The sequence below is a fragment of the Porites lutea genome, chromosome 7 (genome assembly GCF_958299795.1).
Source record: "Porites lutea chromosome 7, jaPorLute2.1, whole genome shotgun sequence".
Classification (NCBI taxonomy): Eukaryota; Metazoa; Cnidaria; class Anthozoa; order Scleractinia; family Poritidae; genus Porites; species Porites lutea.
The window spans coordinates 33,528,354-33,553,559 of record NC_133207.1 but is presented as its reverse complement, the minus strand read 5'-3'; the positions used below and the strand labels follow the sequence as shown (position 1 = coordinate 33,553,559).

At 37.9% G+C, this 25,206-nt stretch overlaps 1 protein-coding gene across 1 annotated transcript in view; it reads left to right on the top strand.

Moving 5' to 3' along the window:
• The window catches only part of LOC140944829 (uncharacterized), a 39,788-nt gene that overhangs the window by 6,048 nt on the left and 8,534 nt on the right, over positions 1–25,206 (top strand). Inside the window, exons 4-32 of the mRNA XM_073393931.1 lie at positions 1,322–1,375; positions 1,542–1,598; positions 2,351–2,596; positions 2,718–2,880; positions 3,310–3,339; positions 4,040–4,159; positions 4,650–4,750; positions 5,163–5,228; positions 7,832–7,892; positions 8,215–8,259; positions 9,482–9,672; positions 11,026–11,082; positions 11,191–11,257; positions 11,977–12,155; positions 12,316–12,372; positions 12,640–12,709; positions 14,348–14,535; positions 14,997–15,053; positions 15,153–15,219; positions 15,702–15,967; positions 16,257–16,403; positions 19,958–20,024; positions 21,039–21,268; positions 21,928–21,984; positions 22,568–22,634; positions 23,460–23,659; positions 23,934–23,990; positions 24,264–24,348; positions 24,589–24,727. Coding sequence (XP_073250032.1) covers positions 1,322–1,375; positions 1,542–1,598; positions 2,351–2,596; positions 2,718–2,880; positions 3,310–3,339; positions 4,040–4,159; positions 4,650–4,750; positions 5,163–5,228; positions 7,832–7,892; positions 8,215–8,259; positions 9,482–9,672; positions 11,026–11,082; positions 11,191–11,257; positions 11,977–12,155; positions 12,316–12,372; positions 12,640–12,709; positions 14,348–14,535; positions 14,997–15,053; positions 15,153–15,219; positions 15,702–15,967; positions 16,257–16,403; positions 19,958–20,024; positions 21,039–21,268; positions 21,928–21,984; positions 22,568–22,634; positions 23,460–23,659; positions 23,934–23,990; positions 24,264–24,348; positions 24,589–24,727 — 3,191 coding nt within the window. The remainder of the gene's footprint in view (positions 1–1,321; positions 1,376–1,541; positions 1,599–2,350; positions 2,597–2,717; positions 2,881–3,309; positions 3,340–4,039; positions 4,160–4,649; positions 4,751–5,162; positions 5,229–7,831; positions 7,893–8,214; positions 8,260–9,481; positions 9,673–11,025; positions 11,083–11,190; positions 11,258–11,976; positions 12,156–12,315; positions 12,373–12,639; positions 12,710–14,347; positions 14,536–14,996; positions 15,054–15,152; positions 15,220–15,701; positions 15,968–16,256; positions 16,404–19,957; positions 20,025–21,038; positions 21,269–21,927; positions 21,985–22,567; positions 22,635–23,459; positions 23,660–23,933; positions 23,991–24,263; positions 24,349–24,588; positions 24,728–25,206) is intronic.

Here is a 25,206-nt window from a genome sequence, read left to right as displayed (position 1 = left end):
CTGATTGACCGCACAATATCAAACAATTTCAACCGATTTCGATTTGGACATGAACAGTATATTCCAACTTAATATTACTGCCTATCAGTATAAAACAGTCTTGTCCCTTTCTTTAGCGACCTCCGTGTAACGAAAAGTTTGATGTAAATGAGAATATGGTTGATTTATTGCCTGGTTGAATAGAACAGCTAATGGAATATAGCAAATCACGCTGATATTAATGACGGGTCTTATTTGAAGAAACATGCACGAAGACAATGCAGAATACTAAATTACATCTTCCCGGAACAAAGAAAACTCTCATTTAACGGGGTAAGACTAATCTGCGGGACTGTAGACGGTGGAACCGGCGGAACCTAAAGAAATGATCGTTTTATTACAACTGCCTTTGGTCGACATGATAAAATAATTAGTTACAATTAATTATAAACATCGATCGAGAGCTCTGGCACTGGTTAACGGCTAGTTGCTATGTTGGAAGCCGAACGAGCGGAGTAGATATAAAAGGTGTTTCGATACAGTTTCTCGGAGGCCATACCGAAATTTTTCAATCCCCTTAAAAGTGATTTAACAGAGTCTTGGCTTGGTCAACATGATGATGCTGTGCGTGTGGAATTATGCCCCGTGGGCTATAATTTGTTGGATCACACACGAGAAAAGCGTCGCGGGGGGTGGGACTGCCTTGTTGTTTCGTGACTCCGTCTGCGTTCATAAAATCGACGCGGGAAACAGGACCTCATATGAGTTTTCTCAGTAGCTGATCCATCTGACATGCCGTGGCAGCCCCCAGGCTTTTTAATTCACTCCCTCGTGAAATCAGACACGAGACATGTTTTAACACTTTTAAAACTAAGGTTAAGACTTTTTTGTTTCGTATAGCTTTCTCTTAATTTTATCTAATTTAGTTGCTCATTATCTTATTTTTAATATGATGTAATTTAGTTTTTTATGATGTATTTTTAGTTTTTATGTGATGTATATAGTTTTCTTTTGCTTTTGTTTATAGTTTCTAGGTATCTTAGATGTAACGCGCATTTGATCATATTCGAATGTTAATTTGCGCGCTATAAGCAATAAATATTATTATTAATATTATTAATCCTTGTCCGATGGCTATGAAATTTTCACCATTGATTGATTATGAATTGAAGTTTATCAAAATGCATTTTTAAGTAAAATCGATATCACTATGACAACAATAAACAAAAAGCATTGAAATCGATTAAAGCCGAATTTTGCGCGATCTAGACCTGCAAGACTTTATAAGTAAGTTTGATTAGCATACCGTTATAACGCATTCCTATTTTTAAAATTGTTTTAGAATCCAGCAAGCAATGAGACTGGAATTCCCTGTCAAACATCTGACTGTAAAGAAGTAAGTACCATTATTTTCAATCAGTAAAGTTTAGAATAGTAACACTGACAACTCAGAGCAAAATACCTATAAAAGGGGAATCCATAAAGAGTGCTTCGTAAATGAAAAGCCATCTATTTATCAATATCCACTTTGATTTCTATCCTTGATATTTGAACTCTTTTAGTGCTTAGATCCGTGTGGATCGTCTGATTTGGATGAGGCAGCGTGTAAACAAACATGCGTAAGTATCTCCTTTTGAAATTCCGGGTGTTCGTGTGCACCTTCACGCCGGGTCAGCTGCATGTCGCGGCTTTCGGGTCACTTAATCAGCTTAATTGAAGCCAATTTACTACTTTTACAGTTTTTATCCGTTAAGCCCAAAGTTTTCAGAGTGGTAGAACTTCGTATTATAAACAATCGTATGTTTTTTTGTTTCTCGATTTGAACGTTTTTTGGCGGCAAAATTACGTCACATTATTGACAGCAACGTTTCAACTTCAACTAGTGACGTAACAGATAAATAATTTTTAAAGAGCACGACGGGATAGAAACAAAAGCATAATTGCTTTAGGAGATCATATTTCTGATAGTAACATTTTGAAATGTGCTTGGGTTTCTAAAAATAGTAACAAAATGGCGGGAAATACAAAAATCAAAACGTTTATAACTGCTTAATCAATTTTGTTAGATCCTTAGTTGAAGTTTCAGTTTTGCTGTCAATCATGTGACGTCTTTCCCGCCAAAACCCGTTAAAATCGAAAAACAAAAAACATGCGATTGTTTTGAATAGAAAGTTCTGCCATCCTAAAAATTTTGGGCACAAAGGGATAAAAACTCTAAAAGTAGTTCCTTGGCTTCAATTAAGTCACCCAAAAGTAGCGACAACTGACCCGGCTTGCTTTGCTACGTTAATCTACTGTAAATGTTCGGAATTGGTCATTTTGCAGAAATTTAAGTTGGCCGTTTTCCAATTGTATTTGTTTTATATTTCAGAGAGCTTCAAGCAGCTGTCTTGAGAGTTGTGAGTTTTTGACTAAGGTTAAAAACTTTTCTTCAATAATAAATGGAGATGGTTCCTCGACACCAGCCCCAGGAATACCTTTAGTAACAAACAGGAGTTTGACCTCCATCAGCTTAAAGTGGGAGGCTGTGGAAAACACGACTGGTAGCCCAGTGTACATGATTGAGATGGCGTTTTCTGAGGGCGGACAAGCATTTGTTTCAGCCTACTTGTCAGAGGTAGTTTGAATAAAATCTATCATTTTTGGAGCGTTTTCTTTTATTCATAGATGTTTCCTAGTTTAATTTATTCTTTTAATTCTTTGTTAGTAGTCTTGCTTATATTTATGGCGTTTCCTAGGTGTTTGTTATACCAGGGGCAACAATATCACTCCCGAGTCTTTGCGCTTACATCGACACGGCCCCATTTCGTTCAGACTACAGAGCAATATTATACAAGTTTAGAGTGGCTGTCCTTTCCGAGAACTCATCTTTAAGCGTTGGGCAACAAACGGTGCAAACGAGTAAGTAACATTGAAAACTGATAAGTATCTTATCGCATTACTCAAATGTATCTTGATTCATCTGCATGGTGCATTTGCCATTGAAAGCCAGGCTTGTTGACCTATTCATCGAATCACAAATAAACATTTGGACAGTTACTGCTCTAATCTTTAAGGCTTCTTTTATTGAAATACACCGCACAAGAATTGAGAGTGAGGAGGATTTTGAGGATCTAAATTTTCGGGATCTTAAAAAGAGAAAAGAAGATGCAATGCTGAAAGAAAAGGGAATTTAAAACTTTATTAGCTCTCAGTTCTTCTTCTTGGGATATTGTTATTTCACTAAATCTAGGGAATGTGAACCTTTCTTCGTGAACTGTTTAGCCTTTCATCTTTTCTTACACGACTCCATAAGCATTGTACTTTAAGTTTTATCTTTTTAAATTAAAGGATATGGCGATGATGATGATCTTTCTTTTGGTTAGCATCCTCGTTGCTTGTCTTTTTTTTTACATGGGCTTGTCCCCTTACTGGTCTCAGTCTCAATGAACCATTTTGCTTGACGAGCTCCTTCGCGAGTGCCCCACCCCCCTCCCCCCCGCCCATAAAAAAAATCAGAATGGAAAAGTTATTTATTTAATGCATAGCCCTCTTCCTCCTTTTTGGTCGTTCAAAAACGATAGCCAATATAAAAACCGAGTGTGCGATGTTTCTAAAGAATAACTGCCAATGGTTTGAAGAGTGCCATCTGAATTGGATCCTGAATTGGATCTGCAAACGGCGTTATGGGTGAATAGGTCAAGCACCAGCTGACGTTGTTGTGAATCTTCTAGCATACTGGAGAATAATCATTTAACATTTAAAAAAATAAGATTCTAAAGCAGCTATATAAAAACTAGGCGCGTACGGCAACTATCTCTTAGTCGACCGTCGCTCTTTCTAGATCTATTTCCTTTCCTTTGTAGTTTTGCATGTCAGGCTTGTCAGATCCCAAAAATAACGTTTTGCCATCCGTATGGTGGTATTGTTGTAAATTTCAGTAGCGGCAAGGGTTAGGTGTTTTTAGTGGTTCAATACACGGGCTGTATCCTGTTAGGTGACTTACTCACACAATGGATGAGCGACTGCTGGACTACACTGGTGCAAACTCAGATTTTTCATATTTTCTGTTGTATTACAGGTCTTATCAAGCCGGCGCCTGTCACAAACGTGACTTTAAACAGTCTAGTGTATGATCCTGTCGCTGACAATTCCCCTCTTGATGAAATCAACTTGACTGTATCCTGGATTCCCCCAAGCGGTGGGTGATAAAAAAATTACATGATTGTGTGCTGTTAGAAAATCGTGGGAACTTCCTACAATAGCTTATACGGGGAGGTAACTGCCCGAAAGGTGACATACAGTTTTCAGCTTTCAGGTAGTGGACAGCGAATTTACTAGCTGAAGTATATCAAAAAGAAAGGAAAATCCGAAAAGACGCGCCTAGAAGCCCACCATGGGCTTTTGGTCCATTAAACGGTACGCGAAAATGAGAAGACTTCCCGTTGTAGAGATTTATTCTTATTAAGTAGGAATGGCAAGAAGGAAACATTTTTCAATAGAAAGTGTTAAGAAGGCGTACCCTTTCTGTCAAACATTATATATATCGGACCCTCCCCGTATATAGCCTCCCACGCAGGCGTTCTTAGGGGTTCGTTAAGCGTTCCTGCCACACAATTAGTCTTATGACTATATAGTACGAAACATTATATCCAATAATAAAATCATTTCTTAAAAATAATGTTTTACAGATTATAAGTATCTCATTACAAAATATGCCATGATGTGGGAACTGGATCCTCGCAAATGTAACAGCGAACCCTTCATAAGAGAAAATTGGGAAACTTCTGGGGTAAGTAATTACCATGACCTTACTAATTTTAAGTTAAAACAATTTGATTCTTAAACTTCTCTCTTTCTAATTTTTTGTATTTGACAAGGGTGTTGAAAATGTGAAGATTGAAGGATCATACAAAACGTTGACGTTTCTACATTTCCAAAAATGAAATAAATTGACTGTAAAAAGTCCTTCCCCCGCACTTGACTGTATTTCTTCCCACAGTGCCTCCTTTACCTCCTAAAATGACTTCGATTCAAGTCAGAAAGAAAAATGAAATATTGAATATTGAAAGTTAACTGCCCTAAGATCCACACTGTTACCACAGAGTCAAACGTAGTGCAGTACATTAATGAGATATGCTCAGAGGAGTGGCATATTTACCCTAAAAATCTAAGAAAAATATTTCATTTCACTTTGTTTGCAGCCCGAGAACAAATTTTCAGAACATGTGTACTCGAAAGCGAAAAGGTGTAATCACCATCTTCTTGAGGTGAGTATTAATTAGACGATAATTATTTATACACGTGCAGGGGGAATATATGTCTAGTTGTGTACTATTATTTGCTCATTGTCTTGTACACCTCATTCCATGCTCGTACACTTTAATATCAAATCTGAATGTATATCAACAGGCTAGTTTTTCTTGACTTAAAAAGAACAAAATTCTATGTCAGGTTATCTAGTTTATCTAGCAGCGGAAAATACTTTATTTCCCGTAGCCTTTGGTATAATTTTGTACCAGTGAGGCTTAAAATTTCTTGATACCGAGTTTCAGCCTGTTGTAACTTATGCAATGTAATAATAGAGTAAATAATACACTTACATACGCGTTCAACACTGGACGTCTCAGTTAGGATGATGCTTTGAGGCACTGGATTGTCCGCTAACTATTCACCGGCTATCAGCGCGGAAGAATATGCTGCACAGTCACTGCACAACAACAACAACAACAACAACAACAACAACAACCTTTATATTAACAAAAAGATAAAGTTTTACAATATAGGATGCCCCGCAAATAGCTGTTCAGCTAATCCTGAGGCGGGACAAGATAAGGCGATATTAAACACTTCAAACAAAAAGAAAAGATTGAAATACAATTATAAGTAGAAATAATGAAACACCACAGTTACACGGGCGTAGCGTGACATTTTGAAGGTGTTATACGCACGGGAAAAAAAGGTAGACCACTGAAAGAACTCTAAACTATTTAACACTTGGACTATTTTTGAAATTTAGGAAATGCCATTTCCTTCGTTTTTCGCAGTACATTTTGAGTGCATAAATACGAAGGAAAATGCAATAGTTAGTTGTTTATTTTACACATCTCAGGTGTTATCAGTAGGGTAAGTCTGTAGAGTGTCTTCAGGAAAAAAGGGTGTAACAGTGAACAGTAACAGCTCCTTCCCATGCATTCTTTCAAATGAAATCCAGACGATGGTCTCACAACTTGCAAAGCGATCGTCAAAGGTCTTGACAGCGGATTTGTGTACTGATCATGCGCTTACGCAAAAAAAAAAAACAAGAATTAACGGTTTTGAGAAGGAACAAAATCATGGCAGTCGAAGGCGGGACTGTTTCTCGCTATTATATATTGGTAATTCGCAAATTTATTGATTTTATGTTGTTTTCAGATATAGTGTGTGTTTTTTTCTTTTAAACATTATTGCTCTGCACAGTTTGGAATTATACTCTCTTCTACGATTAACACTATAGTGTTTTCTCTTTGAATGTCTGCAAGCGAGGGCCCTTCAAGCTACAAGCGCCTATAAAAGACGTAAATTTTGGCTCGAAACACGCACACCTCTGTGGCTTTTGATTGGGTGTATCATTTTTGTCACACGTGACAAAACATCGTTCGCCCCTCTGATTGGCCAGAACTCATTTGCGAAAAAAAGTTACAACATAGCTTTACAGTGAGCATATCCTAGTATGTATAATATATAGATTTAGCCAGGGCTAAAAGCGAAGCTCTGGTTAGTAATACGTGTAAACAAAAAAAATTTAATCGTGTAATGCTAAACGGGGACGGCAATGAAAATGTCTTCAAGACTAATAGATATAATTAGCAAAAGAAAATTGCACGTGCAGCACACTTTTTCTTCTAATTAGCCAAAAAACAAATTTGCACGTGCAGCACGCTTTTTTGTCTTTCCCCCTTGCCGTTGTTTTGCACGACTACAACGCTGATTTGTATGACTAAAACGTCAAACTTCCTATTTACACATTATTTTTATGGAGGAATTGTCGTATGTGCTTACCCAATATTTTGTATCCTGTGTTCATGTTCGCTCTTATTTTTCACTGCCGCTCATTTTCACCTCGCTGGCCGCTAGCATTTCTCATTTTCTCACTGCCGTTTTGAATTTCCATGTTTTTCTTTCTACGAAATTCGTCTCCTTTATTTTCAGTAACTCGCTCTAGCTCTTCTTCTGTTATCCACGTTAGTGTAAACATAAAAAGATAACGCCGAAAAAGACACGACTTTGTTGTTGTTTTTTCTTTCTAGAAGTCCGGGCGGCCATGTGATTTCCTTCCAAATAAAACCTTGAGTTGCATTTGGGTTGCCATACCTGTTGATTGAGTTATTTTACATTGGTATGCCTGTGATGCGGACGGACGGTGGGGCGGTCGGTCGGTGTACGGTCACGTGATTACCAAATTTTCTCGGATGAGTAGATTACCACATTTCCTTAGCTATGGGGCTCCTCCCACGCGCGGCGCTTCGCGCAGCGCATGGAGCTCCGCTATTACAAATTTTGTAATGTTCATTTTATATTACTTACCGCTGAACTCTGCATACTCCTAGCCATAAAAAATAACGAAATAACGGACACATTTTCGCCTTACCATCTTGGTGTGCATGTGAGAATATCGTTTCTTTAGATATCGTTACTCATGGGAGCCATCTAAGTGATAACATTGGAGAGATTCTTCAAAGACTATACTTTTTTAGGTCTATTTTTTTTTGTAAAAGGTACAGGTACCAGTTTTCCCTTTCAAGGGCGCCTGATTTGAAACAGTAGTTAATTAAAGGCGTGACGTGAAAAAATCATACTCACATCATAAATGTAATCTACATTTGCTTTCCAGGTTCGTGCCATGATTGGCTGTAGTGCGAGTGATGAGGCAACTTTAATATACACCTATCCAGGTAAATTGTTAGGGCGTTGGTGATGTTCATTTTCACAAAAAGCAAATACAATTGCGGCATACAATTCTTAAGTATTTATACGTGCTTTTAAGTAAGGGTAACGCTAATATTTGGAAAACCCTAACTGAATAACTACCGTTTACAAAACTAAAATTGGAATCGTGTGACTTTATATAAACTCAATACCAATGTCATTAAATGCTTTATTGATCAAAGTATACTCCCATTCCTACCCAGCGATGAACCTTTAGCTGATAAAATCGTAGGAGGGTGGGTATAAATCTTCGTAGACTAAAGTTTTATTTATTGTTCTTTTTTTTAGGTTGTCAAAATATAACAAATTTTCCTAAAAGTGAATGCTACAAATGTAAGTTTTAAAATAGTTTACCTTTTCTTTTATCTAGTAATCGCTCGTAGGAATTCATTTTTGCCATGGATGTCGTGGATTACGATATTTATAGTTGACCTAACTGAAATGACATGATTTGTTAAAAGCTTGTTTGTGGCGTCAAGAAAACTAATGACTCCCGTTTAAGCAGTAAGGATATTCTTTCTGAAGGGTCGTTAAACCGTTATTAAGTCCAAAACTGGTTGTCAAGTTAGATTGTCCAACGTAGGAAAATATAGGGGAGCCGAAGTTTTGAGCGTTACCCTTACGTCATACTCTGACAAAGTCTTTGCTCTCGAAAAGTCAGCTTCCAGTATATAATCCCCAAGGTGTTCAGCTTTTATGACTAAATCTTTGTACTTCACTCCCCTGAACTGACGACTGACACCACGTTTCTTTAGAAACTAACCACTTCATTCAGCACATCCTCGGAGACCCAGGGGCAGTCAGTGGGGCCGGGAGAAAAGTTGCGACGAAAGTTTTCAAGCGTGGGTGGAAGAGCCCCTGGGTACCGACTCTCACCAGACCATTTCCAAAAGGTCAAGCGAATGCTGGCTCCTGAGTGGGCACAAAAAATGCTTTGTATTATTGTGCCCAATCGGCGAACAGTTTCTCCGAAGTTCTTTTCGTGAGTTCGTACACGACGGCTATTATCTCGCCAAAGTTGCCTGGTTCGTTCACCAAGCTTTCCTAACCAGAAACAAAGGAACTACTGATGAGTCGAAGAACGTTTCGGATGCTACCAGCGGGAGCAATTTAATTTGCACTGAGAAAGTTCTGTTTCTGACGGATCACAATGTGAAAGGTTTGAACCCAAGAGTCATTTCAAAAGTAGGTTGAGTTTGATCGTCCGGGTGAACGTAGTCCTCATGAATAGGACTGTTGTTGTTGACAGTGACTGACGTTTCGACAACCTGTGCGGTAGTCATCTTCAGAGTCAAAGTGAGTTGTACCACGTCAGTTGATGGTATTATAGCAATCAGACCAATCAGACCAGAGTACGCTTTTGTAGACCCCGAGCTTCTTTCGATTTTGTAAAAAAAAAAAACATTTTTGGACAAGGCCTGATCAGCCTGATACTACAAGATTATCAGCATAACAGTAACATGACAAGATTAATGTTTTACTATTTAATCATCATTATCAAATGTTTGCTATGAAAGCGAAACCTTTTTTTCTGATCATTATGCGATATGTTTAGTTGATCCACCAGAGGCGCCAATGGAAGACAGGGTAGTACACAATATCAGACTCTCTTTTACAGCCCAAGACGATTATAGATTCCAAGTGAATATCGCCTGGGATCCACCGGTATACCCTTACAAGAACGTGACTCTTTACTCTGTTTGGAATTGGAAAGGAGACAACAAATTTATAAGCTTCCACAACACGGTAGGCGTTGACAAATTTATCACAGCAAACGTTGCTGATTTAACTTTGTCTACCCAGAAACACCAAACACACTCTTCGCATGACCGAAACTCCGCAAAGATAAGTTCAAAAAGGACGTGTTTGTGGGTCCTTTGGTAATAGTTTCTACCTGATTTTGAGCAGGGATTCATAGAGTTAGAGAACTCCCCCCATTTGCAACCATACATGTAATTTAGTAACTGTTGCGTTATAATAATGATGTTCATCTTCCAATTTCACGGAAGTCACTTTAATTATCAAGAATTTAGAGATTATCCTGAAAAAGACCTGTATATATACGGCTGCAGAAGTACAAAATGGTTAGCCGGATTCACAAACGAAGAAACATTATGGTTGTAATTCACAGGTTCTCTGGTCATTATTTGTGTCATAGAGTTTAAAATTATATTTGATTGATTGTCTTTTACTGTTTGCAATTATACTGATAGCTGAATCATTATTCTAAGGCTGTTCAGCTGTCATCGAAAAGAAATCTCTTTCAAACTAATTTTTCAATTTTTAACCGTTTGAGCTGATACTTTGCACGATAATAGGACTTTGTATTCCCAACAATCGTACGTTTTTGGATTTTTGAAATTAACGGTTTTTGGCGAAAATGACTTCATATTGGAAATATGAGGTTCTATTATCGTGCAAAGTCTCAGCCCAAACGGATAAAAATTGAAATACTAGTCTGAAAGAGATCTCTTTTTGCTGACAGCTGACCCGGGAGTGTTCATTCAAAATATTTCTACGTTTCTCATGGGCTATTGACTCAGAGCCCATTCGGGCTGGGGGAATAATTGTGAAATAACCAGCTAGTTGACCAAATAAGGAAGAAGTTTTCGACATGTGGAAAATCGTAAGGCTAATAGAACAGCATAAATGCCAGAAAATTGGACAGCTAATCGGGAAGCCCTGGAGACGAGGTTGAGTTGTTTTGCGAAGAAGAAATATGTGAACTCGACAGACTACATCCTGCTATTTGGAGAATATTTGCAGAGCTGAACATCCCTTTATCTCCTGAACTTGCCGAGAAACGAGCAGTTGAAGACGAGAACTTAACATCGATGGAGACATGTACGGAGGTAAGCACGTTTTATATTGTTTTTATACTAGGAATTATTTTGAATAATGAATAAATAATTATTAAATGTGAATTCGGCTTTCGTATGATCTGAAGAATTATGGAGATCTCGGGGGGTGTTATCCGCCTCGGCCTAACCACCCTCGGCGTATAACACCCTCCTAGATCTCCATAATTCCTGTTTGTATTTCTGATCATACTCAGCCTCATCCAATAATTGTTGATTAACACCACCCATTATATTGCAGGTGCCTACAAGCTTGTTATTAACGAATCTACTACCTGGAACAGCTTACAAAATCGACGTAAGAGATTAACCTTATACATGCAGTGTGATTGTAAATATCAAGAAGGGATTAAGCTAAGGATTTTTATTAATGTTCTTTAACACAATTTTAAAAATCTTATAACAGGTCAGACCAAGTTTTACTGACAGTCTTCCATCTTCGGAAAGGAGATCTATCAATTTTACTACCCCTGGTGAGCTAATTTTAATTTAAGCATTACGAAACTATAAAATGAATAGTCAGTACAAGAATAATCAATGAACAAACATGCAAAAAATTCTTTAAATCGAACCATTTATCCCACCAGCCATTCATCAAATATACATAGCTAAGATCCCTTTTGAGACTCAATACCTCTTAAGTATATCGTCATCATCATCATCACCACCATCACCTTGATCATTATCATTGTCACATTATCAATTCATATTCTTAGTAACGAAATTTAGATATAGGGTTATTTGAATCTGTTCAAGTACCCCCGGGCCAATTAACTCTTTTTAGAGTAAAAAATAAACGGTAAAAATCCAGAACGATGTTTTAATCGTGTTTCGGTCATTATCAAGTTCAAGTATGAGAATATAAAAAATAAATAAAAAGAAATATTTAAAAAGAAAGAAACAATGGAATAAAAAATATGGAAAAAGTATGTAAAAAATTTTTAAAATGGGGTGTTAAAAACAATAAAAAATGTAAGAACTAAGAGTTGTTAAAAACGGGACATTAAAACAATAAAAACACGCAGAAACTACTTTTGCAAGTTGAGTCAGACTGTACACTGAGACTTGGTCTCAGCTCATTAACAAAAAAGCATTTCATAAACTAGGCAGTCAAACTTGATTGTGCACTTCTTTATTAACACAAAAGTTCTCGCTAAGATACTATTTTTTCCATTTTTTTCCCTCCACACAGCTGTACCTCGAGACGAAGTGACGGTCCATTTAAAAGGTTATCAATTCTACCCTTCGGCAGTACCGGGAAGCTTTGTTGCAAACATCTCCTGGGATAAACCAACGTTTAATTATAGTTCCCTCGCTGCGTACCAGTTATACTACAAAGTTGGAAAACAAACACGATTAGGGAACATAACCGTAAGTATTCTAGTAGTGCTTGGTCGTAACGTCACGTTCTACGACAAATTCATTATCTAGGCACAAGCACCACAAGAGGCCGTATAGGGGGTATGAAGTGCAAATTTTGAGTTCTGATGTCAAACTTCTATCGAATGTTATTTTTTTCACTTTTTCGCAGAGTCAAACTCACTTCTTAATCACTGGGGTGATGCACGGCGAGCAAGTTTCGTATTGGGTAAGCTCCTTATGTACCGGTGAAATTAGCCATGTATCATGACGATAATCATTATGAAATTCATTTCTATGAATTTAAGAAAAGGAAACCAGTTGTAAACATAATATGATAAAAAGCTGCCAGTAACTAAACGGATTTTCTATCTTTATTTATAGCACACAAAGATGAAAAAATTTGCAAAAGCAGGCAGCTATCAATAGCCTCTAAATGGCCTCCGTATGATTTGCCATAAATGTCTCGTACTCAAGAAAAACGCTCTCTTTTCAGATCACTCCAAAATACAAACATCATGAGTGGATTACAGGAACAGAACTACTTGGAAAAGTAAAAGCACCTGGTATGAAGTATTGCTGCCTGGGGAAGGGGGGGTGCTCCCTATAATGGCCCATAAGGAGAGACTCCACCCAAAAGGGGTACCTTTTTCAGGCTTGAGGGGTAATGAAAGGGCTGGGACTTAAGTTGAAGCACATGAAAGGGTAGGAGAATCTGTCATTTCGGCCGGTAGAAAGGCCCAAAAGGGCTAACGGATACATTTTATAGCTATGGAAATTCGAGAAAACCTTCTGGTTTACTGATTTATTCGTATTTTATTTTAGTGCATAATATATCAATTGAAATCTATGCAAATTTATAAACTAGGTATGATGCAAAAGGGGTACCATTTGTCAATGGAAGAAATACGAAAGGGGTATCTTTTCTGTCAAAAATGGCATACAAAAGGGTAAGGGGTTGGATCTCGTGGCAGGAGTCTCCTCGTATAAAACTTTGTTGCATCCCCCCGGGGGGTGGGGAGTGGGTATTTCTGTCACCGTTAGTCCAACTTTTATTACTTCCATCTATAGGCCCTTTGATTTTGGTTTGATTCACTCTTCCTTTTTCCTTCGGAAACATGAGACAGTGTTTTTTTTGTCACATCCCTTTGGATCATCCAATCAGTCTTCTATCTAGCCCGGATTTTCTCGAAAGGTGGTTAACTTTAAAGCTTAGTTTTAGGCGAAACTTTAAACAACCTTACTCTCCTAGAATCGTAAAATATTATTAGTGAACTTTTACTAAGAGACCCAAAATGACAGTCTAGAAGACAGGACATTCGCAGGTAATTTTATAACTATTAATTAATCCTAGTCGTCTTTCGAGAAACTAGCTCCGGTTAGAGAGGATCTTATTGGGGTTAGCTGTTAGCCGTCAAACAGCCTAAAATTTAACCGTCAAGAGGGTTATACCGCCAACAGTCAAAAATACAGATGAATATTAACCATCAAAAATTAAGTTTCAATGTATTTTAAATCTCACCATTTCATCGATATCTCAGCTGATCCTCAAGGGATTCTGGCTCCTGAAGAATCTCTAGAGTGGAAAAAAAATACTCTTTCTAGACATTACAAGACCTCACAACTTGCTTATATCTAAAAATGTTTCAAGTGAAAGACTAAGAAGACCTCCAAAACTCAACAGCTAACATCAATTTTTCTACAGAAATTAATATTTGCCTTAACCATTGGACTAAATTTCCACTCAACGGTCAAAAGCTCTAAACTTTAACCGTCAATCGTCAAAACTGGAAAACATTTTCAATCAACTGTCAAAGCTACCACCCCACTGAGACCCTCAAATATGGCCAGCGGGACCAGCTTTAGACCGTCTTTCCCAGCAGAATTTCCACAGAAAAAATGCTTTCAAAACCAAACGAATACATCTGCTTATGTCGCGCAGTTAAGTGTAAAAATATACCTCGCAGGTGCACGATCAGGGTTTTGAGATCTCTGGCCTCTTACCTGAGGTTCGTCAGGTTCTGTGCAGACACACTTCCAGTATTTATTTTGGATAATAATTGAAATCGAGTGGACTCATTTCAGTGTTAACAAGTTGAGAATGATTACACGATTTGATTACCTTAAACAGGTGAAGCAGTGGAATAGAAGGGCTTGTACATATTATAACTAAAAAAGGTAAATATATATGTTTGTACTTTTAGTTCCACCTGATGAAGAAGTCAAAGTGAGGCATATCCTTGTAGGGACGTTTTTACGTGAGGAAGGGAAGAACACGTTCACAGTCAACTTCACGTGGACAGGACCATTATTCAACTTCACGCTTCGTGCCTATGAATTTACGTACGAGTTGACGGGCTACAGCGCCGAGACCATATTTCACGGAGAGGTGGTATGTAATAGAAAATGTAGCATATTTTTCTGTAATAGTCAAGTATTTGAAATGATTATAAAAAAAAGACTTTGTTCAGTCCGAATGCACCACAGCAAAAAGGAAGGATAGAAGCGTCATATGTGATGATTCAAATTTAAAGCAAATCTTTTTCTTCTTTTATCCTTGTCTTTTCTTCTTCTTTACCCGTTATACGTTCCTCATACTTAAATTAAAAAAACTCCTCTAGAAAAGTGGGGGCGCTAAAGCCTCCCCCAGTCCCCCCGGCTCTGTCGTCCCCGTTATTACAAAGATAAATTAGCCGGCTGTTAGAAACATGACATGTAAAAGAATGTGCGAAAATTAACATTTGCGAAACAGAACTAGATAAGTTTAAGAATTCATTTCCTGCAGAGAACGTCAGGAATCTTTGAAGCCAGCTGCTTTCTCAAATCAAATCTGATTCTCTCCGTCTTTTACAGACGCAACCAACATTCCAAATGTTCGGAGTGAGGCCAAGGGAATTTGTTACGCTAAAAGTAAGTACTTATTAAATGTTTAATTGTTGATGATAACGATTACTATATATTATGTTACATCTCAAAACAAAATAAGAATAACTTCGTGTTATGTTGTAGGTGACGCCCTTGTTTGATAACGTAAAAATTCAGAAGATTGAAAGCCAAGTTACGAAAACGGCACCAGGTTAGATTATTACCTCCTAGATAACTTAATTATCAACAAATAATTATTCAGCATCGCAAGGTATAGCAATACAAACAGCTTAAAATAACATAAAATGGCTCATGATAAAAAGAACTTTAACGGGCAAATAACAAACGCAAATATATTTTCGAGCTTTTTGAGACCAAAGATCCATAAATGATTAATTAATATAAAACCGTCCCAGATATCGGTAGTAGGAAAAGAAAATGGATTAAGATACCGTGATATTTATTTTTTAAGGCTATTTTATGATTTGAACTGATTGTGAAGCAAGAATATTATAGCGTTAGTCGATTGCCCGAGGATACCCACTGAATAATTATTGTAAGTCACGTGACGTATGGTGCAATAACCATGTGAGGCCATTAACGAACGGGTTGAGAGTTTCAAGAGGACCCTCAGTCAAATGTTACGTCGGAAGATCTAGAAGGACCTAACAGATTTGGATCTACAGCTTCCAGCTTGCATGATGGCCTATCGAGGTGGTGTTCATGAGCCAGCAGTGGTTTCTCCTAACCTCTTAATACTGGGTAGAAAATTGGAAGTTCCCCTGGATGTCGTAACTGAGAGATCTCCTGATGCGTTACCACTCAAGGCGGACTATGCTCTTGCTGTTCAAGAAAGAATGGTCAGTGCATATGATTTGGCCAGACGTAATTTGAACAAGGTTGCAGTACGACAGAAGCGGAACAACGATAAGCAGCTTACTGGTAGACCGTCATTGTTGGTGATTTTTTTTGGCTACATAACGTTCAGAGGAAGAAGGGGAGAAACACCAAACTTGACTATCCTTCGGAAGGAACCTGTCTGGAAACATCATTGCTGTCGGATGTGGTAGGTGCCTCTTATCCAGAAGAACCGAAAGACCAAGCCCAAGGTTGTTTTTCCAAACAGATTAAAGCCTTAACTAGAACCCCCACTCGAGAGATGGATTACAAAGAGGCGGACGCAGTTAACGAGCCCGAGAGAAGAGAGGAGAGAGACATCAGATGAAGACTCTTCAATTTTTGTCGAAGGTGAACCGTCAGTGCTGGTTAACGAGAGAGAGTGAGTTGAGCTTGACGGAACAGAATCTACGGAAGGAGACAAGGATGATCAGTGCTTCCCCGAGACCTCAGAATGCTGATTCCATTGGGGATTATAACATTAACAAGCCTGACGATGTGAGGGAATCTGAAATTCATATGGAAATGTCAACTTCTGTTGCGGATGGCCATAACCGGGAGGATGTCGGCCGTCAAACAATTGGGTCGACTGCATAAGTCTTACTTTGGAGGGATTCCAGCGTTCTTAGGAGATCTCCAAAGCAGCAATAACTGCCAAGTCTTAACGGAACTTGGGTGACTGACTAACTTGAAATCTTCAAGGCCTGATACGCGTTATAGGACAGCCTAGACAACTAGATATAAGTACCAGTTAATGCCGTTGATTTCCTAAGACCTGTGGACATTCGGCATATAATAATGAACAGTCGTTAGAAAATCTTACTCTGTTGAGTTAAATTGAAGTTGCTTTCAGATCAGTCGGAAGTGATCTGCAAGGAGGGCCAGCACTGGCACAGTACCCAAATAAGGGGGAGCAGTGTAGTGTTAGGCGACTGCCCGCAGGTCCCTTTAAGTAACTATTGTTAGTCACGTGACGTATTGTGCAATAACCACGCGAGGCCGAAGTTGTCAAGATTGTGTAACCTGTAACGATGATTAAAATGTGTTTTGTTAACACTGTGTTTTACCTTGGATTCTGGGACTACAATATACAGAGAAACCTCTATTAAGCGGACACCCTCGGGACCTTCCCAAGTGTCTGCTTAATAGAGGGAGCCCTCTCAATAGAGGTTTGTAAAAATTGCGTAATGTTTGTTAACAATTAACATTCAACGGTTACTCTGTACTGTGATAAAGTTACATGTCTTTAAAATTTAGTCAAAGAAAGATTTGATTGTGAATATTTGTGATGTACTTTGTGCAAACGTTTTAGGTGAACTTTGATCATACGGTCGGATATCGGTCTAGTCTTCAGTTTATTGACAGCTACATGTATTAATTTATCTTTATTAATCGACTACAGTACGTATTTTGAGGACGTAATCCAGTACTGCTATTGTCAATTCAGTCCGGTGTCTGCTTAATAGAGGTTTTTAACTATAGAAATTAGCCAAACAACAATTCATTTTAGTGTCCGCATCCGGAATTAATAGAGGTGCCTGCTGAATAGGGATTCGTTACTAGGGAAATAAAAAAAGTTAATTTCGGGACCCAGCTTTGTGTCCGCTTAATAGAGGTTGTCTGGGGTCCACTTAATAGAGGTTTCACTATTATATAAAGTATCAATTATTGAAATAACACCGAATGGATATTTTTATAAGGATTTTTCATATATCTCATTTTCTCTTTTTTGTTTCAGAGCCTGATCCAACTACTTTAAAAGTTCGAAACCTGTCCGAAGCAATTCTCATCATGAGCAAACCAGACCAGTACATCTATTTAGTCTCATGGGAGATGCCCCTCTTCAATGAAAGCAAAGTGAACGAATACGTTATAACCTGTAGTCTCTCCGGTAACCCAGACAGGGCAAAAAGATGGCAGACAATAACGGTAGTCCATATAGAATTTGTCGTTTTAGCATTCTTTTTGTCATTTTTTCCGATAAAGTTTTTTAAAAACGTTGCGTAATTGTGTTTTTCTTCTAGCAATGTTTTTTTTTATGTTCATTCTTGAGTCATCTCCTTACCAAGCCAATACGTTGCCGTTCTCTGACCTTCGATCCATTTTTTAAACTCGCATCGAATAAAAACCCACAATGATTTGGTAATTTTCATTCGTAATACTTTTCCCTTACGGTGAAAACCTCCAATGTAAAACTCTTACCATGTCGCAATGTTTTTTTCACCAGGAGGGTAATAATATCACAGTTTCTGACTTAATACCTGGAGACAGAGTGGAAGTTGAGGTAATTTATACAGCCACTGGTCCATATGGGCTTAAACTACGTAAATACAAGTGTTCTCACTGTGCCTTTTTTTTTTCGAGAGTCCTTACTTAATTATAGGATAGGCGAAATCACAAGGAATCATTAGCCAAATTGTTTTTTTAACACATCAAAAAATTATTAAAATAAAAATTATCCACAGACGCCATAAGAGATTCTTCACATCATACGGAAATATTTCTAATTCTTAACATCCTTATCACCTCGTACACTTTTTTCAAAACAATGGCCTGTTTCTTGGCGCAGTTTCAGTTTGCGACTTCCAACTTTATTATTTGAAATTATAAATAAATTAAAAAAAGACCTTTAGGACTGTTTTGCAATTAGCAAGGCTAGTCGAAGCAGGCCAGGCCAAACGTTTTTTTTTTTCTTGCATAAAATTCCGCAAAAAGTAGTTAATATCCAGCGGGCATTTTATTCCTTGGGTTTTTGGCTATCCGTGACCGCATTACTTCTTCAAAGGAGTCCACTAATCAAAACAAAACTTGTACATTATCATACCCAAATAAGGATATTGACACACAATTAAAAATAGACAATGACATCATACCCACATAAGGATATTCAAAGTAGACAGACTGCAAATTATAGTAGTTGCTAAAAAATATATCTACGTGTCCCAACTGTTCATTAGTAGGATGCCTAAAATGCTTGCAATTCCACAAAATGACACACGTAGTAAAAATGAACTAAGACACCATCTGTTCAAAAATAACTCTAAACCTATCCAACCGGTTAAACCAACTAAAAATAGCATATGACTTACCTTTATGAGATTACTGCGCATTTTATTCATGAGATAAAGGCAAAAAGGCTATGACGTTATCGGCGTTAATGTAATCCACCGCAAATAAATGAGATTCCAACGCAAAAAAGGGTATTAATCGGTGCCTACCCCACTATTGGCCGCCGCGCCTCGAAACGAGGTTGATCGATGGTCAACAGCTAATGCAGCCTCGTTTCCAATCAAATATACCATTGTTTAACCCTGATTCCGATTAAACGCTAACCGAATCGATGGTAAATTGCTCTCCATTTCCAAATTTGGGTAGCGCCGGTTGCTTGTGAAAAATTAGCCGGGGGATTGGAGCCACTCAGGAAAGTCGAAAACTTTTGAATGAATAATAATTAAATTAAAGGTGTACGTCTCTCTTATTTCAGTTGCATTATATTAGAATAGGTTTTCTCATAATTAGAGAGCTTAAGCTGCGGACGTTCTTGAGGTCACCGACGTCAGTAAGGTTGCACCCGGTCTGGGTCGAGTACAGCGTTTGTGGCGCGAAAAGCGAAGATTAAGCAATGAAAGGTTTTTGGTGTAACGCGAGTCACGGACGTTTTGTTTGTGTTTACTTCTGTTATTTGAAATATCTGCACTCGTACATTTCAGATTCAGAAAGATCTTTGTCGCTGAAGGGGACTCGTAAATTTTTTTTACCCCATTCTCATATGAATTAACAGTTCATCTTTCACATATATTCTGCTTAAGCTCTCTATTACATATTAATAATGATCGTGATCGATGGTGATAGTATTAATGATAATGATGACGATAACGATGATGATGATGATGATGATGATGATGATGATGATGATGATGATGATAAACACGTCGCTGTACGTCTTCACTTGTTATTTGTGAACTGGTGATAGGAGAGAGTTATGAATGACATTATATTTTAATCCATACAAAGAAATGAAAAATAATAAAACTTTGTTTATTTGTCCAAAGGTGATCGCTGACTTTATCGCTAGCGTTTTAACAGGAAAGTCCGAAAAAATATTCATCGAGCCCCCAAGTGAGTATTCCGCAGCTTATTTTGCTTTTTTCTATTTATCCTTCTTCTTCGTGAAAACAGTGTAGGCTGGATGAGGCTGGCTCCTTTGCTATCTCAGATAGTGCTTCGAGTTCTCTTTTCCATCCGAGTACCTTTTCCCGCGCGATAATATTGATCTCTGAACTCTTGAGATCCGATGACGTCCCCTAAGTGGCGCTGACCTTCAGTTGTAAGATTGACCTCATCTCCAACACCCTCTTTGCCTCATCTGCAAGTATGTCCGACTTGACAATCAGTCAGCTCTTTGATCCATTCACTAGATGACCATACTTCTGTCCTTCCTGATTCAGGTGATTGTACCAGTTATCAGTTATACAACAGTACCATTTGTCCACCTTCCGCATAGTCGTCGGCTAGCCATACTTGTTTAACACCTTGTGTGCTTTCCCTTAAGCTCTGGATCATGATAGATGTATTGACCGAGTACCAGGGCATGGCCAAGGGATCACTTGCGTCGTACCCTCCTGTGATAATATCTCACCTCTGCCTCAAATAAAGAGCCTCAACGGGCTTCTGAATTTGTTATTTATGTAAAGTGACATTTCCCTGCAGGTTATCTGGATTTTTCGTGAGGCGACGGATCTGTTCATTTGGTTAAAGGCGTTGTCTGCATCTATCAGTAAAATACTATCTGTTCCTTCCTTTACAAAAACTTGACTCATAGCATGTATCGCGGCCTCTGAGCCTGCGCTACGGCCTGCGCAAACCTGAAGGGGGCCGCTGACTCTATGATCTCCTCCTTCAAAAATCCAGCAATACCTTTTCCAACTTTTCGCCTCAGGACCTCACCAACACCATTATTATTATTATTAGTTCTATTATTATTATTATTATTATTATTATTATTATTATTATTACTATTATTATTATTATTATTATTATTATTATTATTATCATTATGAAGTTTGTAACGCCGATTGTAACACCATCTTTCGCGACGAAAAAAAATGTCCTCTCTTTAACTATTCTTTCCAGAACCGAGCATAGAGAAGTTAAAGGTACAAAAGCTTCGTTGTGGGCCGTTTGTGGAAAATATAGGCACAAACACATTCAGCGTCACATTCACCTGGGAAAAACCGTCCTTCGACCGCAGTAACGTTCACTTCTATGATGTTTCTTACGAATTCCAAGGTGGCTACGTACGGGAGCAGCTGAATTGTTCACCTTTGGTGAGAACTGCATTAGGATGCTCAAACAATAGAATGGTGCGTTAAGTAACTAAATCGTGGACAAACGGTTTAACATCAGCTTAAAAGCTGGACGAAAAAATGGATTTGCACAATTCTTCTCTTCGCAAATATTACACAAATATTAAATATAGAAACTGAGGAGTAAATCTGGGGTAAACACGGTAATGGTCACATTTGCCGTCATATTTACAACGCACCTGTGATTTTCGGTATGCAAGTGTGGCCAATACCGTCTTTTCCCCAGATTTATCCCTCAGTTGTTACAATTTTGCTACATGTTAGCCGAGAGCAAATTTGTGCAAATCCATTTTTTCGTCCAGTGAAAATTCAGTTGGAGTTGGAAATTTGTTTGAATGTTAAGATTGAACGAAACTCAAGTCTGTAGATGACAATTTCCCTCCCCCCAAGAAATTGTCTTACAACCTAGATAATTTATCGCCTTTAAAGCAGTGCCATTTTGACTATGTCAAGAGTGCAATCAGTAACAAAACAGTGAGAAAAGGGGACGAGTGTGCTTACGAAGGCTCGTAAGGTGGTGTTGTTGGAGCTAGTAAGGGTGGCGCAAACAATTAAATTAAACAATAGATGTTCCAATGTACTAATTGATTGCACATTAATTAATTGATTTCAGTTTCTAATAAAATTAAAGTTAACACGTTTTACCATCTTTACAGAACAGGACGACATTTAAGATAACAGGCGTATTTCCTGGAGAAGAAATCAGCTTAAAGGCAAGAGAAATTCTGAATATTACAGGATTTTGAATTTTGAATATTGGATACCGATTTAAGAAACACTTACTTTAGACTCGTTTTACAAGTATTGTTTACGAGTGAAATATAGGTTTTTTTAGTTATTAGTATAGGTAAATTAGCATGATTTGTAGTGATATTTGGCATAAATACCAAGAGTGGTATTTAGAAATTGTTATACGTAATTTCACGAGCCGTTAGGCAAGTGAAATTTGAGACAATTTTGAAATATCACGAGTGGTATTTATGCCAAATATCATGTACAAATCATGACATTAATTGTTTATACTACTAACCGGAAAGGTTTTGTAATTTTAACATGTAGGTATTTCAAAGTAAGCTGAAATAACACTTCCCTAAGCCAATCAAATTGCAGAAATTTCTCATGTAGTAGTATATAATCACTGAAATATAGCTGTTGGTATTTAAGGGAAATATTACATCTGTCAAAACATACCATCACTAGCTGAAGTTACTACCCGGAGAACTTTCTGATTTAATAGTGAAATTTGTTATTTCCAAGTAGCATGTCCTAATCATTAATTTACTTAAACCCCAACAGGTTAAACCTCTCTTCAACAACGATTATATCATAGGACAAGAAAAAGAAATCAGAGAAACTGCTCCAGGTACATGCTAAGTGTTAACCTTTTGACATGCTGGCTTTGCAATTTCATTCAGGCGCAGATCTAGGATAAATACTGACCGACTTCCTATTAACAAGCGCCTAAGCTTCTAGGGCGGCCGGGGCATGCTCCCCCGGTAAATTTTTTGGATTTTAACTCTCTCAAGGCCCTTTTCTTTGGATTCTGAGTCATTCAGACAGGATATTGGCCAGTTACATTCTTCTCGGATGAAGCATTTGTCCATTCAATTTTTTATATTTCAACTTGGAAAGTTTTTTTTTATTAAAAATATATTTATTATGAAAAATCTGACCGATTTCCGTAAAACGGTGGAAACCAGGGTGGATCCGCACCTGTCATCATTACATTTTTTCATCTGTTTATGGCTTCCCTGCAAGGTACCTCTAACGCCTCACAATCAGGATTACAAATTATGAATTAGTGTTTTTAGCATTACACTTCCAATTTATGTGTGTTCTCACAGTTTGGGCATATCTGAACAAAAAAAAAAAGATTTTCCTTTTATTATCTATCTAGGGACGTTTCAATGAAAAAATATTTATGTGCGACTGAAAATACTTGCAGATATTTTCAATATTCTCTTGAGGTGATTCGTAATTCCATACTTTGTTTATTCCAATTTCTTTGTAGTGAATGCAGATTACTTCGTTTACTGGTCTTTATTTGATGAAGGGTTGTCTACTATCGCAACATCTATAAGTCATGAGCCTTTAGCAGTTCATTGTTTGATTTACATTAATTGTTGCGTCACCCTTTCATGAAGAGAGTAAATTCTTAGTTTCCTTTCTTATACCCCTTTTTCACTAGAACCCAATGAGGAGCTTGTAAAAGTGATTGGATTGAAGCATAAAGTCCAGATTGCTGGTCCTAACAATACGTTTAGCACAACAGTTCGGTGGGAGAAGCCATTATTCAAACACAGTGGAGTGAAGCACTACGTATACAAGGTTTTGCCTCTATCCGACCAAGCAAGGCGAAAGAGAGACAACAATGCTGGTTTTCAAACTGTAAGTTGATAAGAATGTCCGGAATGGAGTTTCACAAGGCCAAGTAGCAGCATTCCTAGCTGTTTCATGCTACAGAAACATAGCTAAGCTCTGGTCCGTGTGGTTCTCTTCATCAGTGCTCGCATTTGCCTCAAGCTTACCTTGTTTTATAGTTATTCGTAATGAATTTGTCTGGGTGTCACGTGTTGAAATATTATGCATTGTCACCGCCGCTGGTCCTATCCATTTCAGCGTCTCTCTGTTTTTTGTTTTTTGTTTTTTAATGTTTTTATAGTCTGATACAAATGCTACAATCAGTGGGATCAACCGGGATATTTCTGTGGAGGTTCAGGTAAATATTTTGGTCAGAACCAGATCATAAGTGTTTGTCGTCCAATAAAGAAAATTTGGGGTTGTTGCACAGATAAAGCCAAGAGCGTAACTGTCTTTCACCGAAGAAAACCTGCCGATGTCAAAGCTGGAAAGACACTCGCCTTACCAAAACATACACTGACTAGAATACTTGTGCCAGCAATATACTGATGGTTCACATGTATATGCTATTTCATCTTGCACTTTTGGACAAAGTGTTCTCATTGGATAATTTCTATCAATATTCTTTTAGGTTACGCCTGTCTTCCAGGTTCCAGTGGTCAATGGTATAAATGACCAGATTGACATTTCATGGAAAGATCCTGATGTCCAAAACGGTATATTACTTGTCAGTCCAATAGCTACCTAACCTTCGCTGCAACCAGCATCGACAGAAAAATTCGTTTCCTCGGTTAACGTTTTGAGGTTTATATTATAAAGAGGATGGACAGGGCCGCGGAGAAGTGGAAGAGGGGGAGGGGGGGGGGGGGGACAATATTCTCCACGCTTGTTACGTAATCCCTTGATTTTAGTTTATGTCGTTTATAACGACTGACAATGTTCTTTTTCAAATAAAGGTTCTTTCCAGTTTACTCCAGCTCAGATGGGCGGGCTTGTCGTAGGCTCTATACTTGGTGCCCTGATTGCTGTAAGCTTGGTGATTTGGTGTAACAGGCAAATAAGGATACGAATGGAAAAGAAGGGTCTTGTATCAGGGTAAGGAATCTTACAAATAAACACAAAGAAATGTTTATAGCAAGATTTTGATGCCTTGCACCGAGATGTCCGCTAAAGAAATATCAATAATACTTTGATTACAATTATGATTGCAAATGAATACAACTTCATGACCGCCATACAACCAGGATAAGTAGTTGCAATGATTAATAAAATAACAAATAGTATTAATAAAATAGAAGATTGCGCCAGCTATCTTTTTAGCGATTCCGTGAATTTAACTTCTATCGTACGACCTCCTGAAAATTCAGGTCATAATGGAGCCTGCTTGGTCGCGTTATTAGGCGGTGAAGTTAAGGCCGGATGGCTGGCCTTGTCTCCGACATTCTACACCAATCTGCATTAGAGAACGAAAATCCACTGAAAAGGAATTAGAATTAAAACATGTGATAAATCAGTTAAATGGAAGACAGTTTAACTAACAAGCCACTCTGGCAAGCTCCAGCCACCCTAAGGTT